This window comes from Cynocephalus volans, chromosome 1 (genome assembly GCF_027409185.1).
Source record: "Cynocephalus volans isolate mCynVol1 chromosome 1, mCynVol1.pri, whole genome shotgun sequence".
Taxonomy (NCBI): Eukaryota; Metazoa; Chordata; class Mammalia; order Dermoptera; family Cynocephalidae; genus Cynocephalus; species Cynocephalus volans.
This window is the reverse complement of record NC_084460.1, coordinates 123,731,711-123,752,432: the sequence shown is the minus strand read 5'-3', so window position 1 is coordinate 123,752,432 and position 20,722 is coordinate 123,731,711. Positions and strand designations below refer to the sequence as shown.

General features: G+C 37.0%; 1 protein-coding gene across 8 annotated transcripts in view; it reads right to left on the bottom strand.

Moving 5' to 3' along the window:
- Positions 1-20,722, bottom strand: part of GOLGB1 (golgin B1) — an 85,179-nt gene that overhangs the window by 36,855 nt on the left and 27,602 nt on the right. For 6 of the 8 annotated variants that reach the window (XM_063077327.1, XM_063077349.1, XM_063077367.1 and 3 more), the window contains exons 9-12: positions 20,268-20,670; positions 18,911-19,026; positions 4,128-4,242; positions 1,384-1,457 (exon numbers count right to left, since the gene is read on the bottom strand). In XM_063077327.1, the coding sequence (XP_062933397.1) occupies positions 1,384-1,457; positions 4,128-4,242; positions 18,911-19,026; positions 20,268-20,670 (708 nt within the window). The remainder of the gene's footprint in view (positions 1-1,383; positions 1,458-4,127; positions 4,243-18,910; positions 19,027-20,267; positions 20,671-20,722) is intronic. The other 2 variants (XM_063077357.1, XM_063077379.1) reach the window with 2 other exon arrangements.

The window sequence follows — 20,722 nt, the reverse complement described above, 5'->3', positions numbered from 1 at the left end:
AGTATAGTGATCCAAACCCTTGACCTTGGTGTTATCAGCACCATGCTCTAACCAACTGAACTAACCAGTCGGCTTCAACCACCTCTTTAAAAGCCCCTCAGTAAATCTGAGTTTTTGAGATGGTTTTAGTCTGACCATTCTCCTTCAGGTTTACTGGACAGATGGACCAGCCTAACATCTCTCCTCAAGTCACTGATATTCCTGAATAAAAGCTGACTTCCTGTTCTACCATCTGACTTTTCATTCATTTGTTTTTTTGTTTGGGGCACACCACCAGACGTGGGTTTGATAACAAGATTTTGGTGAGCCTAAGCCAGGAGGTGAGTGCCCTGAAGTAACAAGATCTTGGTAAGCCTTAGTGAAGAGCTGAAATGTCCTGGGTTCAGTAACAGATTTTGGTGAGCCTGGTCAGGTTTCTTGTACAGGGCAGGTAGCAGGATTTGGGTTCAGTAACAGTACTCAGATATTCGGTCAAGCATTATTCTACATGTTTCATGTTTTTTAGATGGCACTAACATTTAAATCAGGAGAATGTGAGTAAAGCAGATTACCCTCCCCAATGTGGGTGGACTTCATCCAATCAGGTGAAGGCCTTAACAGAAAAAAGACTGATCTCTTTTGAAAACAGTAAATTCTGCCAGCAGACTTTCTCTGTACTTGAACTGTGACTCCTTCATGGGTCTCCATCTTGCCACCCGGCCCTGCAGATTTTTGGACTTGCCAGTTTCCACAACCACATGAGCCAATTCCCTAAAATAAATCTCTCTATATATACACATCCTATTGGTTCTGTTTCTCCGGAGAACCCTGACTGATACAATAAGTAAGCAGACACTTCTGTTAAGAAGCTACATTATTTCTCAAGAATTGATTGGAAGAGCACAGTTAATTAAGCACAATACAGCTAACAGTAATCTTAATTCAACAGAATAATATTACACAACCATACATTTCTCTATAATAATCTTCAGGTTATAAAAAACACCATTCTCCCAAGATAACCCTTTTTTTTAATAATCCTAAGTAAAACTGTGCCAACTGTGAGAGGACCAAGAGATATTATCTAATCTCTTTATTGAGAAAATTTTCTGAGACAGACAAAGAAATTGAGATAAATGAAAATCCAATATGAGAAATGGGTTATCAAGTCCCAAATAAGTGGCAACTGTACTTGTGTTGGTTTAGGACAAAGAATTCTAAATATTCAGAAAGAAATGAGAATAAATGAGAAATAATAACCATTATAAATCTCTTTAACAGATCTCACTCTATAGGCAATGTAATTCTCTGTCAAGCCTAGAAAATTGCAGGAATGTTTAGATATGAATGTACCTCCTCTTAATTTAGTTCATATTCTGGTTATATTAAGAATGCATCACTTACCTCACTGACCTCTCTATCTGCCTCCCCAGCTCTATTCTGAGCCTCCAGGAGAATAATATGAGAAGACAGTTTTTCTGAAAGTCACAAAATAAATATATTTAGAAGATGTATGTGGAGTGTTTGCAAAAATAGAGATATAATTGCATGTGAGGCTGAGATCTATGGCTATTCAAGAGGAGAGAAATAGAGAAAAGAGTTTGGGGGAATAAAAGGCTTATTAAAGGAGTGGAAAGAGAAGATGAGATATGATAGAATAGTAGTAGATGATGATAATGAACCAGAGTGAAGTATACTAAACAGTGGAAGGTTTGAAAGGAGTAGGATGCCAGGGCATGTGACATGAAGCAGCTATTTCTACGGCATGATTTGGAAATTCTAGGGCAATAAATTTTCCTTAATTTATCCATAATCCTATGTTCATGATATATATTTTGCATTAACATAACAGTTACAATGTCTTTAATGTTCTTCACATATATTCATAGACATCAAATTTTAGCACTAAAAGGTAGTTATCCAATCTCCTCAATGATCACATGAGGAAACAAAGAAATGATACCACTTGAAGAAGTTATACATTCAGTTCACAGAGAGCTGGGATCAAAATCCAGTACTTCCATTCCCTATATTCTATTACAATGTGTATATCTTAAAAAGGAAGTTAATACCTTGGAGGATTAAAAACACTGAGCATTAATATTAATATCCCCCAAAAGCTTATATTATTTCTGAGAAGCTAAGACAGATATGACTAAAGTAAAAAAAAAAAGTATATTTTTTACACTACATCCAAATGTCTTAACATGACCTACAGGGGCCCTCATGTTTTGACCCCACTTATTCTCCAACCTCCTCTTCTTGAATTGCCTCTTTTTTTAGGCTCTGCTCCAAAGACACTGGCCTTCTTTCTGTTCTACAAACCTATCAAATTCGTTCATACTTCAGGGCTTTGCACTGCTCTTTTCTCTGCTCAGAATGCTCTTTCCTTAGCCTATATGCATGGCTGTCTCCTTTTCATCATTCAGGTTTCAAGTCATCAGAGAGGACTCCCCTAACAACTCTAATACTGCCTTCCTCTTCCCCCAGGCACACCTGCAGTATCCTGTTTTTATTTTTATCCTAATTCTTACCACTCTCTGAAATTCTCTCATTTACATACATGTTTATGGCCTGTCTTCCTCTCTACTATGTTCATGGTTGTATCCTCAGCAACTATAACAGTGCCTGGCACATAGGAAAGGAACCATAGATTTTTGCTGTTTGGATGAAGGAAGGAATATTCATGAAACAAATGAATTCAAGACCGTATATAATATGTTCAGACGCTTCACAAGATTACTTGAGGAAGGGGTATGGTGGTAGAAATGGCAGTATAAAAGGTGAGGTGAATAGAATACTACACATAAAGCAAAGGCAACTTATGAGACCAGACACAAAAACCAATACAGAAAACCTTAAGGCCAGTGATCCCTGCAGGAAAGGGAAAAGAGAATGGAACTCATATAATATCTCCAAACCACATGAAAGCCATGGGAATGGAACAGGGACTGTTGATAAAACTGCAAAATAACCATCATGAATAAGGTCTCAAAGAAGTGCTTTGGGTAGGTTGAGTAATGAGCTGAATGTGTGCTATTCTTTATTAATAAGCAATGGTGAAAACAGTCTTAAAAAGGTCTAAAATCTCTAGAGCTAAGCAAAAAACTGTAAAATGGCAAAGTTGGAAATATTGGCTCTGGAGTTAAATAAAAATTTTACAAAGATTTTACTTGGTATTCATTCTTATTCCTAAAAGAAAAAGCATAGTACTCAGTTAATCCAGGATGAATTAGATCAATAAAGCATTATTAACTGTATGCTACTAAATCCATCAGATTCCTGTAAAGCAGATGATAAGCAGAAGGAGATATGTCTTCATTCTTACTGTTCACACACAGTCCAATAGAACAAAATGCAAAGGTCAGTTCAATCTAATAAAACTTTATTCAGCAGCCACTATTTGTCAGGTACTATACTGTGCTGGGTAAAGTAAAGATGAAAAGAAAAATAGCCCCTGTTCTTGAGGAGCTTATACTTTATCTTTGAAGAGTTTATAATATAGTAATAAAGGCAAACACAAACAGATCATTTTAATACAACGTTAAAGATATGCAAGAATGTTATGGATGCACAAAAATGCACTTATCCCACCTTCTGGGGATCAGGGCCAAATTCCTGAAAAAGACAATGCTCCAGTTAAGGCCTGAAAGATGAGAAAGAATCAGCCAGACTAAAGGAAAGGGGTAGGATGCTAAGCAGGGTACAGCATGAGCAAAAACCAAAATGGTATCCACCTTTGAGCTTTTATGTACTGATTTCTGTTACTTCATCCCACAAATTTACTGATGGAAATTTCCTCCTTTTCTTCATTTTGCCTATTTAAAAATTCATCAACTTATTAAGGCCCTGTTCAAGCCATACTTCCTAGAAGATATCTTGACCTTTCCAAAATGAATATAAATTATATAGAAATCCTGCAGCATTTATAGCTGATATTGCAAAATGTTATACTTATGTAAACACTAGTACTATGCTCTAATTGTTTAATGTGTATTAGTCTTATCTTTGATAATGACTAACTCTGCTATCTAAGATCTTTACTATCACAGAATGAGAGAGTCTACATGTTACACATGTATAGTGATAAAAGTAGAGGCACTTGTGGGATAGAAGACAAAGAATTATGATTTTCATTTAATACATACCATTCTCAGCTTTCATCTCCTCCAGTTTTATAGAACTAAGGAGCAAGGCTCCCTTTTCATTCTCTAGTTCTACCACTCTCTTCTGCAAAGAGGCAATATTCTCCTCAGTGACTGCCTAAATTGTAGAAAAACAACAAATTAATGATTCTCCAGTGAAAATTCTCATACTAATGCCCAGATAGCCTCCATCATTTTTGTCTTCTAAGAGTTCTCCAACCATGAAAATACTTTTAAAATAGCATCTACTTATCTGCCTAGGTAATTTTGAAGAAATGTTTTTCTTCCTGAAGATAGAAAGAGAAATAAAATATTTCACACAAACTCCCAGTTCATTGGTTTTTGAATTTAAGTTTGAAGACTGGATTATAAAGATAAAAATGCCAAGTCTATTGCTTAAGAAAGAACATTTTCAGGTTCACAAACAAATAACATTACAAGATTAGATTAATGCCACCAAGTAACAAGGTCTCTCTCTTGAAGGAGAATGATCGTGAAGAGAGGCTCACCAAAGAGGAATACAGGGAAAAGTAATATGTACCTCTTAAGAAAGGAAGAAGTACCATAATTGATTTTTTGTTTTTTCCAAGTATAGTAAAAATTCTCTTGCGCTTAATTTATGCATCCAGAATGACTGGTTTTCCTAACGACAGGCATATATCTAATTATGCCACATCTTTAGTTTTATGTCTTTTTATTATTTTTTTCTTCTCCAAAGGGGTTAGTCTATGCAATTTTCATAAAGTTATGGAATTTTTAAGTCATGAGGATCTTTATAGCATACTTGACCCTAAAGCTTTATTTGATGTTAAAAGAAATAAGCAATGGATAAGTTTAGGGTTTTTATGGCTTTTGCCCTGAGGGAAATTCCCAGTTTGCATTGTACAGTACAAGTAAAACTCTAATAGAATAGCCATAGGTGTTTTTGGTTTGAAGAATGAAAAGAAAAGACTTTGGGATAAACACAGCTACCAAAATGTAAAGAGGAAAACCAGAGAGAAGAGAAAAAGAATAAGCAAGGAGGAGCCCTAAATTCCATGTATAAACTTAGCCAAAATATCTGGCTGAACGATGAACTATGTGTTTGTGGGGCTGACTCAAAGCAGCCCAGCTAAGACAGAAATAACTGAATTAAGTTCTGAGTGGCTCTTTACCATAGGCTGGAGGTTATAGTTTGAGTGCAAGTTTTTGGCTGATAAAAAGTAATTAAAACTCTTCAGAATTTTTGAAATAACAGAATAGAATCTCAAGAACAAACAAAACATTCACAACATCCAGGATTCAATACAAAAATCACTCAACACACAAAGGAAAATGTGATGCATTCTCAAGAAAAAACACAATCAACAGAGACCAACCACAAACTGATGCAAATTTTGAAATTAGTAAACAGGGTTTTAAAGAAGCTATGAAAAGACAGGAAATTTTAGTACAAAGGAAATATAATAATGAATGCATTTGAAATTCGAAAACCAGAATTCCTGAAATGAAAAACGCAATGAATAGGCTTAACAGTAGAATATAGATGACAGAAAACTCTCAGTGAACTTGATGATAGATCAATAAAAATTATCCAATCTGAAGACTGAAGAAAAAGAAAGATTAAAAAAAAAGAATACAACCTCAGGGATGATATATGGAATAATATTAAAAGGTTCAATGTTCTTGTAATTGGAGTGCCAGAAGGGAGGAAGGACAAAATGGGCAGAAAAATTATTTTAAGAAATGGCCAAAATTCTCCGAAACATAAGGTTATAATGTAAGAAACTTAACAAAAGCAAGCAAGAAATTGACAAAGAAAACCACAACTAAATACATCACAGACAAGGATAAAGAGAAAAAAAAAAAAAAAACAAGTCTCAAAAGCTCCACAGAAAAATGATATTTTACATACAGAAGAGCAATAAACTGACGAATTGGTGGGGAAAAAATGTAGGCCAGAAGACGGTGAAGCATCTTCTTCAAAGTCCTGAAAGAAAAACTGTCAATCTGGAATTATATAACCAGTAACAAATACCATTTAAGAATGACATTTTTGGATAAGAGAAAACTAAGAGAATTTTTTAACCAACAGACCTGCACTTCAAGAATACTACAGGTTGTTCTAGAGGCTGAAGGAAAATGATATCGGATAGAAACCTGATCATCAGAGAAGAAAGAGAACTGCAAATGGTAAATATGTGGGCAAATATTAAGGTCAATATTTTCCTCTTAATATAGCTCTTTAATGCATAAATGTTAAAATTGTGTGCTGGGGCTTATAACCTTTGTTACTATAATACATACAGCAACTATAGCGTAAAGAATAGGGTAAGGGTATTTGCTTATAAGGTTTCTACATTTTAGTGAAGTGGTACAGTATTAAATCTAAAAGACTGAAAAATTAAGTATACATATTGAATTTTCTAGAGCAACCACGTAAAACTTTTTTTTGTAAAGTCACAACTTCTGCTATTGCTAAAGACAAAGTAAAATGGAACAGATTTATGCTCCCACCTGAAACAACAACAACAACAAAGACAAAATAATGAAACAAAATACAGGCAATGAGGAACAGTGATCCCTGAGAGGTAGGAAACAAATAGCATGAGCCCTACTTAATGCCTTAAGAGAGTTTCCAGCCCAAGAAGTGGGAACCTATACAAAGCCTGGCAGACTACCTGAATTATGGAGACAGAACAATGAGTCAAGGGACAGCAAGGTGGCCAGAGTTCACAGAATAGAATACCAAATAGGAGAAAGCCACATAGAGAGAAAACTCTGGATATCTGCAAAGGGTCCCAAACAACTATTCAGCAGAGTACAGAGCAGCGTATAAATACAAGGAAACTGTCCAAAGCAACCTGACTGACCCCAAACTATCTAAAAAGATTAGAGAACAGCACTTGGTGTGCATACAGGTTCTGGAAGAGTGCCAGTTCCAACAGGTAAAAAATCTTACACTTCACAGGGAATCAAGAAGAATACTCAGCAAGGTCTTTGTCACAGTAGTAATGAATGACTGAGCACTGATTTAAACCCTCCTAACAAATCAAAGAAGCAAGAGCTAAAGGATCAAAGTTTTTCAAGTAACTAAACTGAATCCCATAAAAAAGCCCTCAAATATTTACGTGAATACAAAGATATCCACATGCATAATGTCTGGTAACCAAAGATTATCAGGCATGCAAAGAAGCAGGAAAACATAAACCTTAATGAAGAGAATAATCAACTGAAATAGACCCAGTACTGATGCAGATGCAGATGTTAGAATTAGAAGATAAGAACATTAAAACAGCTGTGATTCTATATATGCAAAAAGTCAAATAAAAACATGGATGACATTTTTTAAAAGCCCAAATCAAACTTCTAGAGAAGAAAATTACAATGTTTGAGATTGAAAGAAATACACGGGGTGAGATTAACACCAGATTGGACATTGCAAAAAAAAAAAAAAGATTAGTGAACCAAACTAACAAAATGAAACAGAAAAATAATAATAAAAAAAATTAAGGGGCTGGCCAGTGAGCTCAGTTGTTTAGAGTGTGGTGCTGATAACATCAAGGTCCAGAGTTTAATCTCTATACCTGCTAGCCACCAAAAAAAAAAAAAAAAAAAAATTTTTTTTTTAATTAAAAGAGCATCAATGAGTTCTAGAACAATTTCAAGTAACCTAATATATATTTAATTGGAGAAGGAAGGGGTCAGAAAAAATGTTCAGTTAATGGCAGAAAATTTTCCAAAATTGACGATAACTATAAACATATAGATTCAAAAGGCTCACTGAATCCCGAGCACAAAAAACATGAAGAAAACTGTGCCAGGGTATATCATAATCCAAGTGCTCAAAACCAGTGATAAAATCCTAAAAGCAGCCAGGAAAAAAAAGAAAATGAAAGCAGATTTCTTGTCAAAAACAAAATGCACAAAGGAGACAGTAGAGTAACATCCTTAAAGTACTGAAAGAAAAAAAACTGTCTATGTAGAATTCAATGGTCAGCAAAAATATCTTTCAACAACAATGGTGAGATAAAGACGTCTTCAGATATACAAGAGTCATAAGAAGCCATCACCAGCAGACTTGCACAGATGCACAGACACACACACACACACACAGACACAGACAGAAAGACAGACACACACACACATGTTAACGAAATCCTTCAGGGAAAAGGAAAATGATACCAGATAGAACTATAAAACCAGGGTTTGGCAGACTCTGTAGATCCACCACTTGTTTTTGTAAATAGCTTCGAATACCTTTGCTCTATGTCTGCTCTTGCTCTATAGTGGCAGATCTGAGTAGTTGCAACAAAGACTGTATTGCCCACAAAGCCTAAAATATTTACTATTTGACCCTGTACAGAAAAAGAGTGCCAATCCCTGATCTATCCCCAAAGAATGAAAAGTACCAGAAATGATACCTGCAATGGCAGTTAAGATTTATTTTTTTATTATTGTGTCTCCCTAAAAGATTAACATAGATGCTTTATTTGTAATAGGCAAAAACTGGCAACAACCCCAATTGTCCATCAATGAGTAAATGGATACAAAAATTGTGGTATGTACAACATACTCAACCATACAATAGAATGAATTATTGCTACACACAACATTAAGAAGAATCTCAAAATAAGTATGTTGAGAAAAGGTAGCAAAAAAATATAAAAATTTTAAAAAGTAAAAACTAATCTATAATGACAGAAAGCAGATCAGTGATGGGAGATGTGAGGGAGATTAAGAGGGAGGATGAAGAAAGTCCTGGAAATGATAAATATGTTCATTTTCTTGATAGTAGTGATGGTTTCATGGGTTATACATATGTCAAAATGTATCAAATTGTACACTTTAAATGTGTGCAGATTATTGTATGTCAAGTATACCTCTAATAGAGCTGTTTAAAAGGAATAGAAATCAATAGATAAATAAAAGTAAAATTCAAAAAACTTCAAATTATCAAATAGAAGGCAGGAAAGGAGAAAAGAACAGAAAACAGAATGGGGGGAAACAGACAATTACAAAGCAGAGATTATGAGAAGGAATAAAAAAGCACAACCCAACTATAGGTTGCCTTCAAGACATTCACTTTAAAGAAAGAGATAAGTTAAAAGTAAAAGGACAGAAAAGAATATACCATGCAAGCAATAAACATAAGAAGACTAGAGTTCTGGCTTCCAGTAAAGATGGTGGAATAGACAGTCCCCAGCATCACTCTTTCCCAAAGATCAACCAATTTACAATTATAAATAAGCAACAGCCAAGCTGGGGCCGCTAGAGTTCAGGGGAAGAGGAGGAGAGACCTATGGAGTGCATGAAGGCAGGAGAAGCCATGAAGAGACAAAGAAAAAACAGCTCTGACCATTTGGAACCCTGGCTGCATCCAGGCTGGAGCAGCTGAGTGCACAGTACAGGAGACAGCAAAAGCTGCAGCTGTGCCCTTAGGATGAAGTTGCTTGTAGGTGGCAGGGGAGAAAAGGGCCATGGTGGTCCCCAAGCCAGCAAGATCACTAATAGGATTCCTATGGACCCACATAGGAGCAAGGAGCCACAACAACTGAAAAAAAGGAGCCACTCAGAGGCCAGTGAGTCATTACATGGGACTGACACATGGCCTGACCCACGGGAAGTGTTTGCAGCACAGGCAGTGGGGAAGATGGGCCCACCAGGAGAATACTGGGGCACAGCAAGGACAGCTTATCTGCACCCCAATCAGAGAAAGACCCCTCAGGGGACACTGGTCAGGAATATAGAATTGCTTGGGGTGCAGTTTGGTGAAAAGACTCAGGCCCAGACTAGAGTTTCTACACAACCCAGATATACCAGATCTCTCGAGAACCAGAAGTACTTATAAAATCAACCATTAAAACCCAAGCTGCACAAAAAGCCTTCCCCAGGGAATCAACAGCAAAGCAGCAATTTAGCTCAACCACAGAGCTCAAGTACTGGTCCCCACAGGACGTTCCCCCATTTTAGAAGTAAGCAAAGGACAATTAGTTCCAGTGCAGAGTTTAAGTGGTGGGAACAGCAAATAATCCAACACAGAAATGAAAGAAAAAACAAAGTATCCACAACCAGAGACAAAGTTTGATATTAACTAGTAAAGATCTCATTTCACCAAAGAACACCCATAAAACCTAAAAGGACTGGAAGTCCCCTGGGCTACCAAGCCAGAAAGGGGGAAGCACCAGTGGCCTCAACCATGCTACCCGACACCTGAAATTAGTCCTGAGGGTGGGAGAAGGCCTTGGCCACGCCCCCCTGACACGCACAGCCAGCCCAGCCACCAAGCCACTGCAGGAAGCGCTGTAGGTTCTCTCGAGTCCGGGTGGTGGGGGGCCTCAGGGCTCTGCCATGCCCCCCACCACTCACAGCCAGCCCAGCAATGACCACCAAGCCACTGCAGGGAGCACCCTGGGCTCTCCCAAACCGGGGCTGTTGGGGGCCTGAGGCTTCCTGAGGCCTCAGCCATGCCTCCCCCCCCCCCCCGCCGCGACACCCGCAGCCAGCCCAGCAGCAACAACTGAGCTGCTGCAGGAAGCACCCTGGGCTCTCCCGAGCCAGGGTGGTGGGGGGCCAATGGCCTCGGCCTCGGCCTCTCTCCCCCTACACGTGCAACCAGTCCAGCGATGACCACCGAGCCACAGCAAGAAGGGCCCCAGGTTCTTGAACTGGGGTGATGGGGGTGAGGGCTTTTGCCACACTCCCCTGACATCTGCACCCAGCCTATCAATGACCAAGCCACTGCTGGAAGCCCCCTGGTCTCCCCTGAGGGAATAAGGGGGGTGCCACAGGCCTCAACCCCATCCCTCCTCCTTCCTCCTTCTTCCATCACATCATTTACTTCCCCTATCCCCTATACCCCCTCCCAACTGCTCCACAACAACATCCTAGAATGTAAAAAACTATTATTAATAAAATTACATTTTTTAAAATAAAATAAAATAAAATACACTATTAACCAAAAAAAAAAAAAAAAAAAAAAAGCAAAGACTGCCAACAACCTGGGCCTACTGGAGGAAAAGAAGAAGAAACCCACAGAGTTTGTGATGGTGGGAGAAACCATGGCAAGAGAAAGAAGGGACCACTCCAACCATTTTGAACTCCAGCAGCTTTAGGGAAACCTGGTTGAGGGCAGGAAGAAGTTGTAGCACACAGAGCAGGAGACAATAAAAGCCACGGCTGTGCCCTTTGCATGAAGTTGCTTGGCATCTGCTGGTAATAACAGGAACTTGGAGTGCACCATACCAGCCCCCAAGCCAGTGAGACCACTGACAGGGTTCCTGTGGACCCACATAGGAGCAAAGAGCCATAGCCAACTGAAGAAAGGAGTCACCCAGAGGCCAGTGAGTCATCATGAGGGACCTGTGCACAACCTGCCCTGCCCCTCAGGAAGCGTTTGGAGTGTTGAGGGAGGCTGGCCCACTGGAGGAATATTGGGGTGCAGCATGGACAGCCAATCTGCTTTTCTTTCTTTTTTTTTTTTTTTACATTAAAATGTTGAATTTGCAATATACACAATACTGAGATTGAGGTGCTGTCTGATGGGAATGTCACAATGTGTATTAGGAGGATCAAGTTCATAAAGAGATTCTCAAAATGATTCTTAGATATTCTGTGCCTATGAGCTCTCCATAGTAGCTACAATATGCATTTAATATGTCTGTCTATATATGAGTATATTTGATTCTAGAGACAGTATGGAGGAGAGATTACATGCTTTGGGGCATTTTGTAGCATTTCTCCTTAATCAGTTGTACAAATCCCATTAAACTAACTTGTTTCTTAACAGCAAGAATTCTATCTTCATTTAGCTAGTTTTCTCAGCAATGTAAAAGGAATACAACCCCTAGTGTCATATGTAACTCATTGTTCCCTAGTTCCTATTTGAATTTCATTGGTTTTTATAGAAAGTTATTGAGTTGTTTAGACAGAAGGGTCTATAATATATAATTTGTCATTTATTATAATGGGACTTTGTTCTATTACATCGTGGACTGCTGTTCTCATCCAGAATAAAGCAGACATGGTTGTTGTGAATCAGACTGCACCTTGGCTTCAAGAAATATGAATAATGCATTTAAATTCAGAGAATCACTGAATTAAAGGGAACCTTAGAACTAAGATAAATTTAACCTTCTCATTTTAAAGACAGGGAAATTAAACCAGGACTTAAGGAAAATGACTCGTCTGAGGATACATGTTTACTGCTAGAGTCAAGATAAGAATGTGGTTGTCTGAAAAATGTCTTTCTTTCACTCTTTCATGTTAACAATTAGGTAAACTATCTGCTTGCCTATTAAAATTCAGGTGTAAATGCACTTCTTAGGCACCAAATCAGGGTACATTCCAGAAGCCATTCACACAGTAATCTCTACTTGTGCACTTGGTTACTGGTGAGGATGAAAGGAGTACCGACAACACGAGGAAACTCCAGCCAGTGGTACAGTTTCACACTCAGTTGTCTAATTTGCTTCGCGGGGTGGACTACCCCCAGGACTACCACAAATTACTACCACATGTAAGTAAAAGAGACTTACTTTCCAGCTATACTTCCTGACTGGACAACTGCATGAAAAACTGGACAGGAAATTATGAGTCCAACTTCTCTACCTGGCATAGCAGAAGACATCATTTTGGGTCTTTTTTTGCTAGTAGGATTATATAATTCTTTGCTCTGTTGGAGAATCTTCTATGACTATAAAAATTACCATAACACTTCTCATAAAGAAGACCTGCAAGGAAAATTTTAGGACAATCCAGCAAAATAGTGAAAATAAGAGTAAAGCAGAACATTTAAATGATGGGGAGTTAATACAGGAAACTCCTGAAAGGAAAATAAACAGACTTCTATGGCTAGCCAATACAAGACAATTTAGCTTTTTTTACCCTAAGCTTTCTATCAGACAGATTCAATAGTAAAGATTATTAACTGAAAGTTTATTTTCCCCTGAAATTGTATGTAGAAATGTTTGCATATAAGCCATATGGTCATTGCTTCTTAGCCGTTGGTCATCATTTATCCACTATGTCTATGGTATTGGGAAGCCTCAAAACCATGCAATAGTATAGACTTTGTATTTTAAGTAGTTTTGAAAAACGAGATAAATGTTATCAGTCTGGGTGAAAGGGCAAAAGCCGGACATTGCAAAGGGATTGGTTTAAGAAATACTAATGCCTATGGGTTCACTAACACTAGTAGGAGAAGAATTATTTCCCCTTCCTTTCGCCCACACTTTCTTTCTTCTTTCCTCTTCTTTGATCACAGACCACTGGGTCTCTGCAAATTCACATTTTCACAGGGAGGAAGTCTGAAGTAGTTGGAACAACAGATTTGCCTTGAAGGCAGAGCAGCCATCTGATGGCAAAGTTCATCTTTCATAACTTCATGTTCCTTACAGATAAGATGGGAGCAGATCTCATTGTTAATGTACATACGTCGTAAACTGGTGAAGCACAGCTGATGAACACATTGCTTGACTGGCCAATGCAGAGTAGAGTCTTGTCCTGATCTACTTTCTGACTGGTACAGTCCCACTCACCAGAGACTGGTCAGGGAGAAAGAACAGCAGAGGGTGCAGTTTGCTGGAGAGACTCAGTCCCAGGCCAGAATTTCCACATAGCTCATGTGTATCCGACTTCCCAAGACCCAGAAGTGATTAAAAGGCCAACAATTAAAATCTGAGCTGCACAAAAAGCTTTCCCCAGAGAATCAGCAGCAAATCAGCAATTGAGCTAAACCATAGGGCTCAAGTGTTGGTCTCCACAGGAAGTTCCCCCAATTTTGGAATTAACCAAAGGACAACAATAGTTCCAGTGCAGAGTTTAAGTGGTGGTGATAGATAATAATCCAACACATAACTGAAAAAGAAAAAAAAAAAAAAAAAAAAAAAACCCACAGATCAGACCCAAAGCTCTAATATTAACTAGTAAAGGTAGCAAAGGTCTAACACCACCAAAGAACACTTATAAAACCTAGAAGAGGTAACAATCTCCTCAAATGCCCAAACATCAATGTAAAGACACAAAGATCGAGAAAGAACAAAGAAATATGACACCATTAAAGGAAACAAACCAAGCACCAGCAATGGATGCAGAGGAACAGCAGATTTATGAAATGTCTGACAGAGAATTTAGAATAACCTTCTTAAGGATGTTCAGAGCGTCACAAGAAAATAAAGACAGAAAATTAAATCATATCTGAAAAACAATCCAGGAGCAGAATGAGAAACTTGACAAAGGAACTGAATCAATTATAAAAAAATAGAAATTCTACAAATAAAGAATACATTATCAGGCCAGCCCTGTGGCTCACTTGGGAGGGTGCGGCACTGGTAGCGCCGAGGCCACAGGTTTGGATCCTATATAGGGATGGCTGGTGCGCTCACTGGCTGAGCATGGTGCGGCCAACACCATGCAGAGGGTCGCGATCCCCTTACCGGTCAAAAAAAAAAAAAAAAAAAGAATACATTATCTAACCTGAAAAACTCAAAAAAAAAAGCTCCAATATTAGACTTAAACTGAGGAAAAAAATCAGTGAGATGGAAGATAAAACATATGAAATTATCAAATCAGAGGAAAAGATAAAAGAATAAGAAAAAGTGAAACAGAAATATAGCAAATATTGGACTCCCTCAAGTGAAATAACCTCTGCATAACTGGCATACCCAAAGGAGAAGAAAAAGAAAGAAACGTAGAAAGCATATTCAAGAAAATAATGGATGAAAATCTCCCAGGTATGGAGAAAGATGACAACATCCAGGAACAAAAAGCTCAGAGGTGGCCAATCAAATTCAATCCAAGGAGGAACACCCCAAGGCACATCATAATCAAATTATCAAAAACCAAAGACAAAGGATACTGAAAGCAGCAAGAGAAAAGAAACACAAAACATTCAATGGAGCCCCCATACATCTCTCAGCAGATTTCTCAGTAGAAACCCTATAGTCCAGAAGAGAATGGGATGACATATACAGAATGCTGAAGGAAAGACTTTTCTATCCAGCAAAAGTAACCTTCAAATATGAAAGAGAAATGAAGTCTTTCCCAGACAAATAAAAGCTAAGGGAATTCACCAACACCAGAACTGCCTTACAAAAAATGCCAAAGGGAGTTCTTCAATCTGAAAAAAGACAACACTAAGGAGAAAACATTTGAAGGTACAAAACTCATTAGTAAAATAAGCTCACAGACAATCTCAGAATACCCCAATGTCATAAGGGGGGGGGGCGTGAATAAACCGATTATATCTTTAGCATGAACACTAAAGGACAAACCTAAGAAGACAACAAATACAGCAAGCATATAACAGACAGGCAATATTAAAAACGTAACCTGAAACAACAAACTGTCAAAAAGTGGGGAGGAATGATGCCAAGGCGTAGAGTTGGCTTTGGTTTTTCCTTTTTTCTTATACATCACAGTTAAGTTGTTATTAGACTAAAATAACCTTTTGTTACTATGTTTTTTGTAAGTCTCATGATAACCATAACACAAAATCTTTTAATAGACATACTAAAAATAAATAGTGAGAAATCAAAATACATTGCTAGAGAAAAACCACTCAATCACAAAAGAAGACAATAAGATCAGAAAAAGGAGAATAAGGATCAACAAAACAACCAGAAAAAAAGTAACAAAATGGCAGTAACAAGTCCCTATATATCACTAATAACTCTAAATGTAAACGGATTAAATGCCCCGATTAAAAGACACAGAGTGGTTCACTAGACTATAAAACCAGAACCAACAATACACCACCTACAAGAAACTCACTTAATCCATAAAGACATAAACCAACTGAAAGTGCCTATCATTTGCAGCAACATGGATGGAAATGGAAACCATCATGTTAAAGTGAAGTAAGTCAGGCACAGAAAGACAAATACCACATGGTCTCACTCATATGTGGAATCTTAAAAAAAAAAAAAAAAAAAAACAAATCAAAAAGTGGTTCTCATAGAAGTAGAGAGTAGAATAATGGCTTCCACAAGCTGGGAGAGGAGTGGATGACAGGGAGGAGACGGGGTGGAATAATGGGTACAAAATTGTGCAACCTACCCTAACTCAATCATTGGTGGTATATATCGGTATTGAAACAATACACTGTTCCCCACAAAAATAAATATAAATAAAATTTTTTAAAAAGAAGAAATGGTGGTGAAACAATCAAATATCCATATGGGGAAAAAAACCCCAAACAATCTGACTCTTACCTTACACAATTCACAAAAATGTACTTGAGGTTCAGAGACTTAACTGTGAATGCTAAAACCATAAAGCTTGTGAAAGAAAACATAAGAGAATATCTTCATGACTTGGGCCTAGGCAAAGGTTTCATAGACAGGATACAGAAAATCAAAAATCATAAAAAAATTGAAAAATAATAGATTTCATCAAAATTTTTATATGTGTGCCAATTAAAAGACATTATGAGGAAAACAAATAGGTAAGCCATAGCATGGGAGAAAATATTCACCAAACGTATCTGATAGTGATTAACATTTAGGATATATAAAAAATTCCTACAACTTGATGATAAAAAGACATAGAACTAGATTTTAAAAATATGGAATTGACTTGAACAGACACTTCATCAAAAAGATATACAAATGGCCAAGACTCTCAATAAAAAAATGTTCAACATCGTTTGTAATCAGGGAAATGCAAGTTGAAACCACAATGAGATACCACTACTCTCTCATTAGAATGGCTAAAACTTTAAAAACTGGTAACACCAAATCTTGGAGAAGATATGAGCAACTGGAACTCTCATATATTTTAGGTGGGAGTCTAAAATGATACAACCACTTTAGAAAAAGATGTGGCAGTTTCTTATAAAGCTAAATACATGTGTACTCTATGGCCCAGCAATTCCTTACAGAGGATAAATGAAAACATATGTCCACACAAATAGTTGTACAAGAACGTTCATAGCAGCTTAATTCATAATAGCCAAAGCATGAAAAAGCCCAGGTGTCCATCAATAGTAAATTGCAGAACAATCATACAAAAGGAAAATATGGCATATTCATAAAATGTACTACTTCTCAGCAATATAAAAGAATAAATTATGATACATGCAACAACATGGATGAATCTTAAAACACACTGAGTGAAGGAAGCTTTACACAAAAGAGCACATATTGTCTGATTACATTTACATGATGTTGTAAACAAGCAAAATTAATCCGTGGTGAAAAAACAGAACTATTTTAGTTACCTTAATTAAAATTATGATGCCAATGACTACATCATTTAAAAACTGTTTAAATGCTTTCAAGAACCAAAGTACACCTCAGCAAACCACTTCCATCAAAGGTAAAATAAAATACTCCTAGGCATTTTTAAAAATTTTGTTTTTCCTTCTCCCCTTGAAAATGGCTTCAGCGGTCTCCAGTAGCTATCTTTGGAGAGAAGGATGGGGTTGACTGTAAAAGGATATGAGGATACTTCGCAGGGTGATGGCAATGTGATAGATATTGATCGGGTTTGGGTAACACAGGAGAATGCATTTGACAAAACCCAATGAATGGTATACTTAGGATTTGTGCATTTAATGGTCTATAAATCTTACCTCAAAAGAAAAAGAACTATAAAAATATTGGAATCTAGTCAATGATATGCATGCTGAAATATTTAGAGAAAAAATGTACTATAACTTACTGTGAAATGTATAAACAAATTAAGATGAATTGGTGGCTGGATAGAGAGGTATGGATAAATGATGAATATTTGATAAAGCAAATATAGTAAAATGTTAATGACAGAATCTAGATGATGGCTGTACAGAAGTTCACTATAAAATTCTGTCAATTTATTTGAATATTGGAAAATACCTTAACAAAAAATTGAGAATGGGAAAATAGAAGAGATTGGAAAGCTTAGATGCTAGAAACCAAGATGTAAAATTTTTTGTATCAGTACACAGTACTGTCCAGGGACCATACTGGCCAACACATATGTCAGTATAGAAGGGTATAATCTAATAATAGAGATGGATGAATCCAGTTATCCCAGCTTGACACTAGTCAATTAAAATCATCAAACCAATTTCCCTTGTTCTGACATTCATGCTCAATAAGCAGCCTTCTGATGATTATAATTTTCCACAGAGATTTTTGTAGAAGGAAGAGAGAATATACAAGTCAATCAGCAGCCACTTGGATATTAAATTTTTCACGGTTAATTAATAAATGGGAGCAATATGATTTCTGTAGTAGACTTACAAATTTTGCTACTGACTTGCACACACTAAACCTGATCAAATCCCAGTCTACCAAAAACAAAATTGTGAACTGGGAAAATTGATTATAAAAGCAAAAGTAATGATTTGTCTCCAATACAGACTTTTATGACCTTAGAATCAGAAAGGCTCCTGAGATCCTGGTGCTTGTCATCTATTACTTTCTCATTATTCATTGAGACACTGCATTAATACCTTTCATGATTTCCTTCAAATAGAATCGTTCCCAATATGAATTTTATCAGACAGCGAAGTGCTTTATGGGTTTATAGTGTTTTCTGGAATAAATCCTCATTAGAGCATCCTAGTATATGAGGGTACTTCAAAAAGTTCACGAAAAAATAAAATTGAAAGATAATATGAGTCATCTTCATTGTTGATTTTTGGTTTTTGGCAACTGGTTGGTACCAGAATCCAAACCTTGGTGTTACCAGCACCACACTCTCCCAAGTGGGCTAACCAGCAAGCCAGATAATAAAAATCTTTCTGTGAACTTTTTGAAGTACCCTTGTAGATACAGCAAAGACAAATAGATCATATGCATAAGAGGTTCATATTTAATTACCTGTGTGCCCTCATTACAAACATCTGGGAAAGAAGTCTGAGATGCTGTTTCATGTTTTTGCAAGGTTGGTTTATTTAGAAATTGGCTAATTTCTTTGGATTTTTGCTGGAGTTGATCTAAGGAAAAGAAAACAAATAAATAGAAGTAATATCTGCTTCAAGTTTGAAACTTAGTGAACTATCTTCTAAGGATATATCTATAGTGTTTACTAGTTCAGTTACCTTAGTTAAAATTATGATGCCAATGACAACAGTTTTTTTTAACTCTTTAAATGCTCTCAAGGGGAACGGGTAAAGGGGCATGAAAACTAACTACAATGTATATTGAGAAGTAAAATAAAAAAATGTTTAACTAAATAAATTAATTAATTAAAACCTTAAAGAAAAAAAAATTGAAAAATTAAATAAATAAATGCTCTCAAGGACCAAATGCCACCTCAGTAAACCACTTACTTCAAAGATAAAATAAAATAACCCTAGGCATTTTAAAACGTCATTCTTCCTTTCCCCCTTGAAAATGGCTGTAGTGGTTTTTATTTTATTTTCTTTACTCCCCACTTAAGTGTTAGGGCCCCCACCAGATTCCATATAGCATGGTTTTAAACATGAACATGGTTCAGTTAAGAGGACAGCTTGCTCATGTAACACTTTGTTCCTGTGTAACACCCCTCAGGGCTTTCTGGTTAATGTTCAGTTCTTCAATACATATTTTTAACTTAATTCTAATATTTTTCCTTTACATATATGCCAATTGCTTAGCAGAGGTTATAATTTGGGGAAGAGGACTCACTGGTGAGATGGAGTATTGGTATTGAGGGAGCTTCACTTTTTAATTAATAAACTTCTAAAATAGTCAATTTTTAGAGGCATGTATTGCTTTTATAACACACTTTAAAAAATTTTTCCTTACACCATCTTAATGGATAAGTTTTCTTTAAAAGGAAAGTTTCACCTATAAGAAAAAAATTGAGACCCATCTTTAGATTTAAGGATGACTCCATGAAATTCAGTCTTCCTATCTATGCACCCAGATCTGGCCCGAGTTTTCCACAAATTCAAGTCCTATAGTCACTGAAACCTTTAGACCAGAGTCATGTCTCACATAGCATTTTACTTGATATATGGAATATCACTACCATCAGTTTTTAGTTCTATAATGATAATTATAATATTAAGACATTATAACTTCAGTCAGAGGCAGGAAAAATGCAACAGAGTTCAGAAGAGATGCCTTTCTTAATCCTTCTATTGATTCAACTGGTTTGTGAAAACGATGCCACTAACAGATCCCTGAAGATAGGAAGTAGGAGGCACTCAGGTTCTAGAGATGTGGGCTTCAAAAGCAATCAAATGCTAACCTTCCAGCTGTTGAAAGGCCTGGGCCGACTGAACTGCCTGTTCATCCTTATCTTGGAGAAGCTTTGAATTGTGATCCTTTAGAGCATCACAGGCAGACTGCAGCTCTTGTTCAGACTTTTGAAGGCTCAAAATGCGAGAAGTATTCTCTTCCATTTCTGCTTTGTGCTTCTGCTCTAAAGCACTGTATCGACACTCTAGTTCAGCCCGGGCCTGGACTGCTTGCTCAAACTGTTCCAAAAGATGACGCATTTCCTCCTGCAGGTTGTGGAAAGATAATTTTCTCTCTGCCACTTCAAATTCCATCTTTTCCATCTGTATCTTGGACTCCTGTCTTTCTGTTTCCACAGTGTTCCTTAAGGTATTACACTCAGTTTCCATCTTCTGTAACTGATGAGAAAGAATCTAAGAAAAAAGACAATCTTCATGAGCCATATATACATTCTTTCATTTCAGT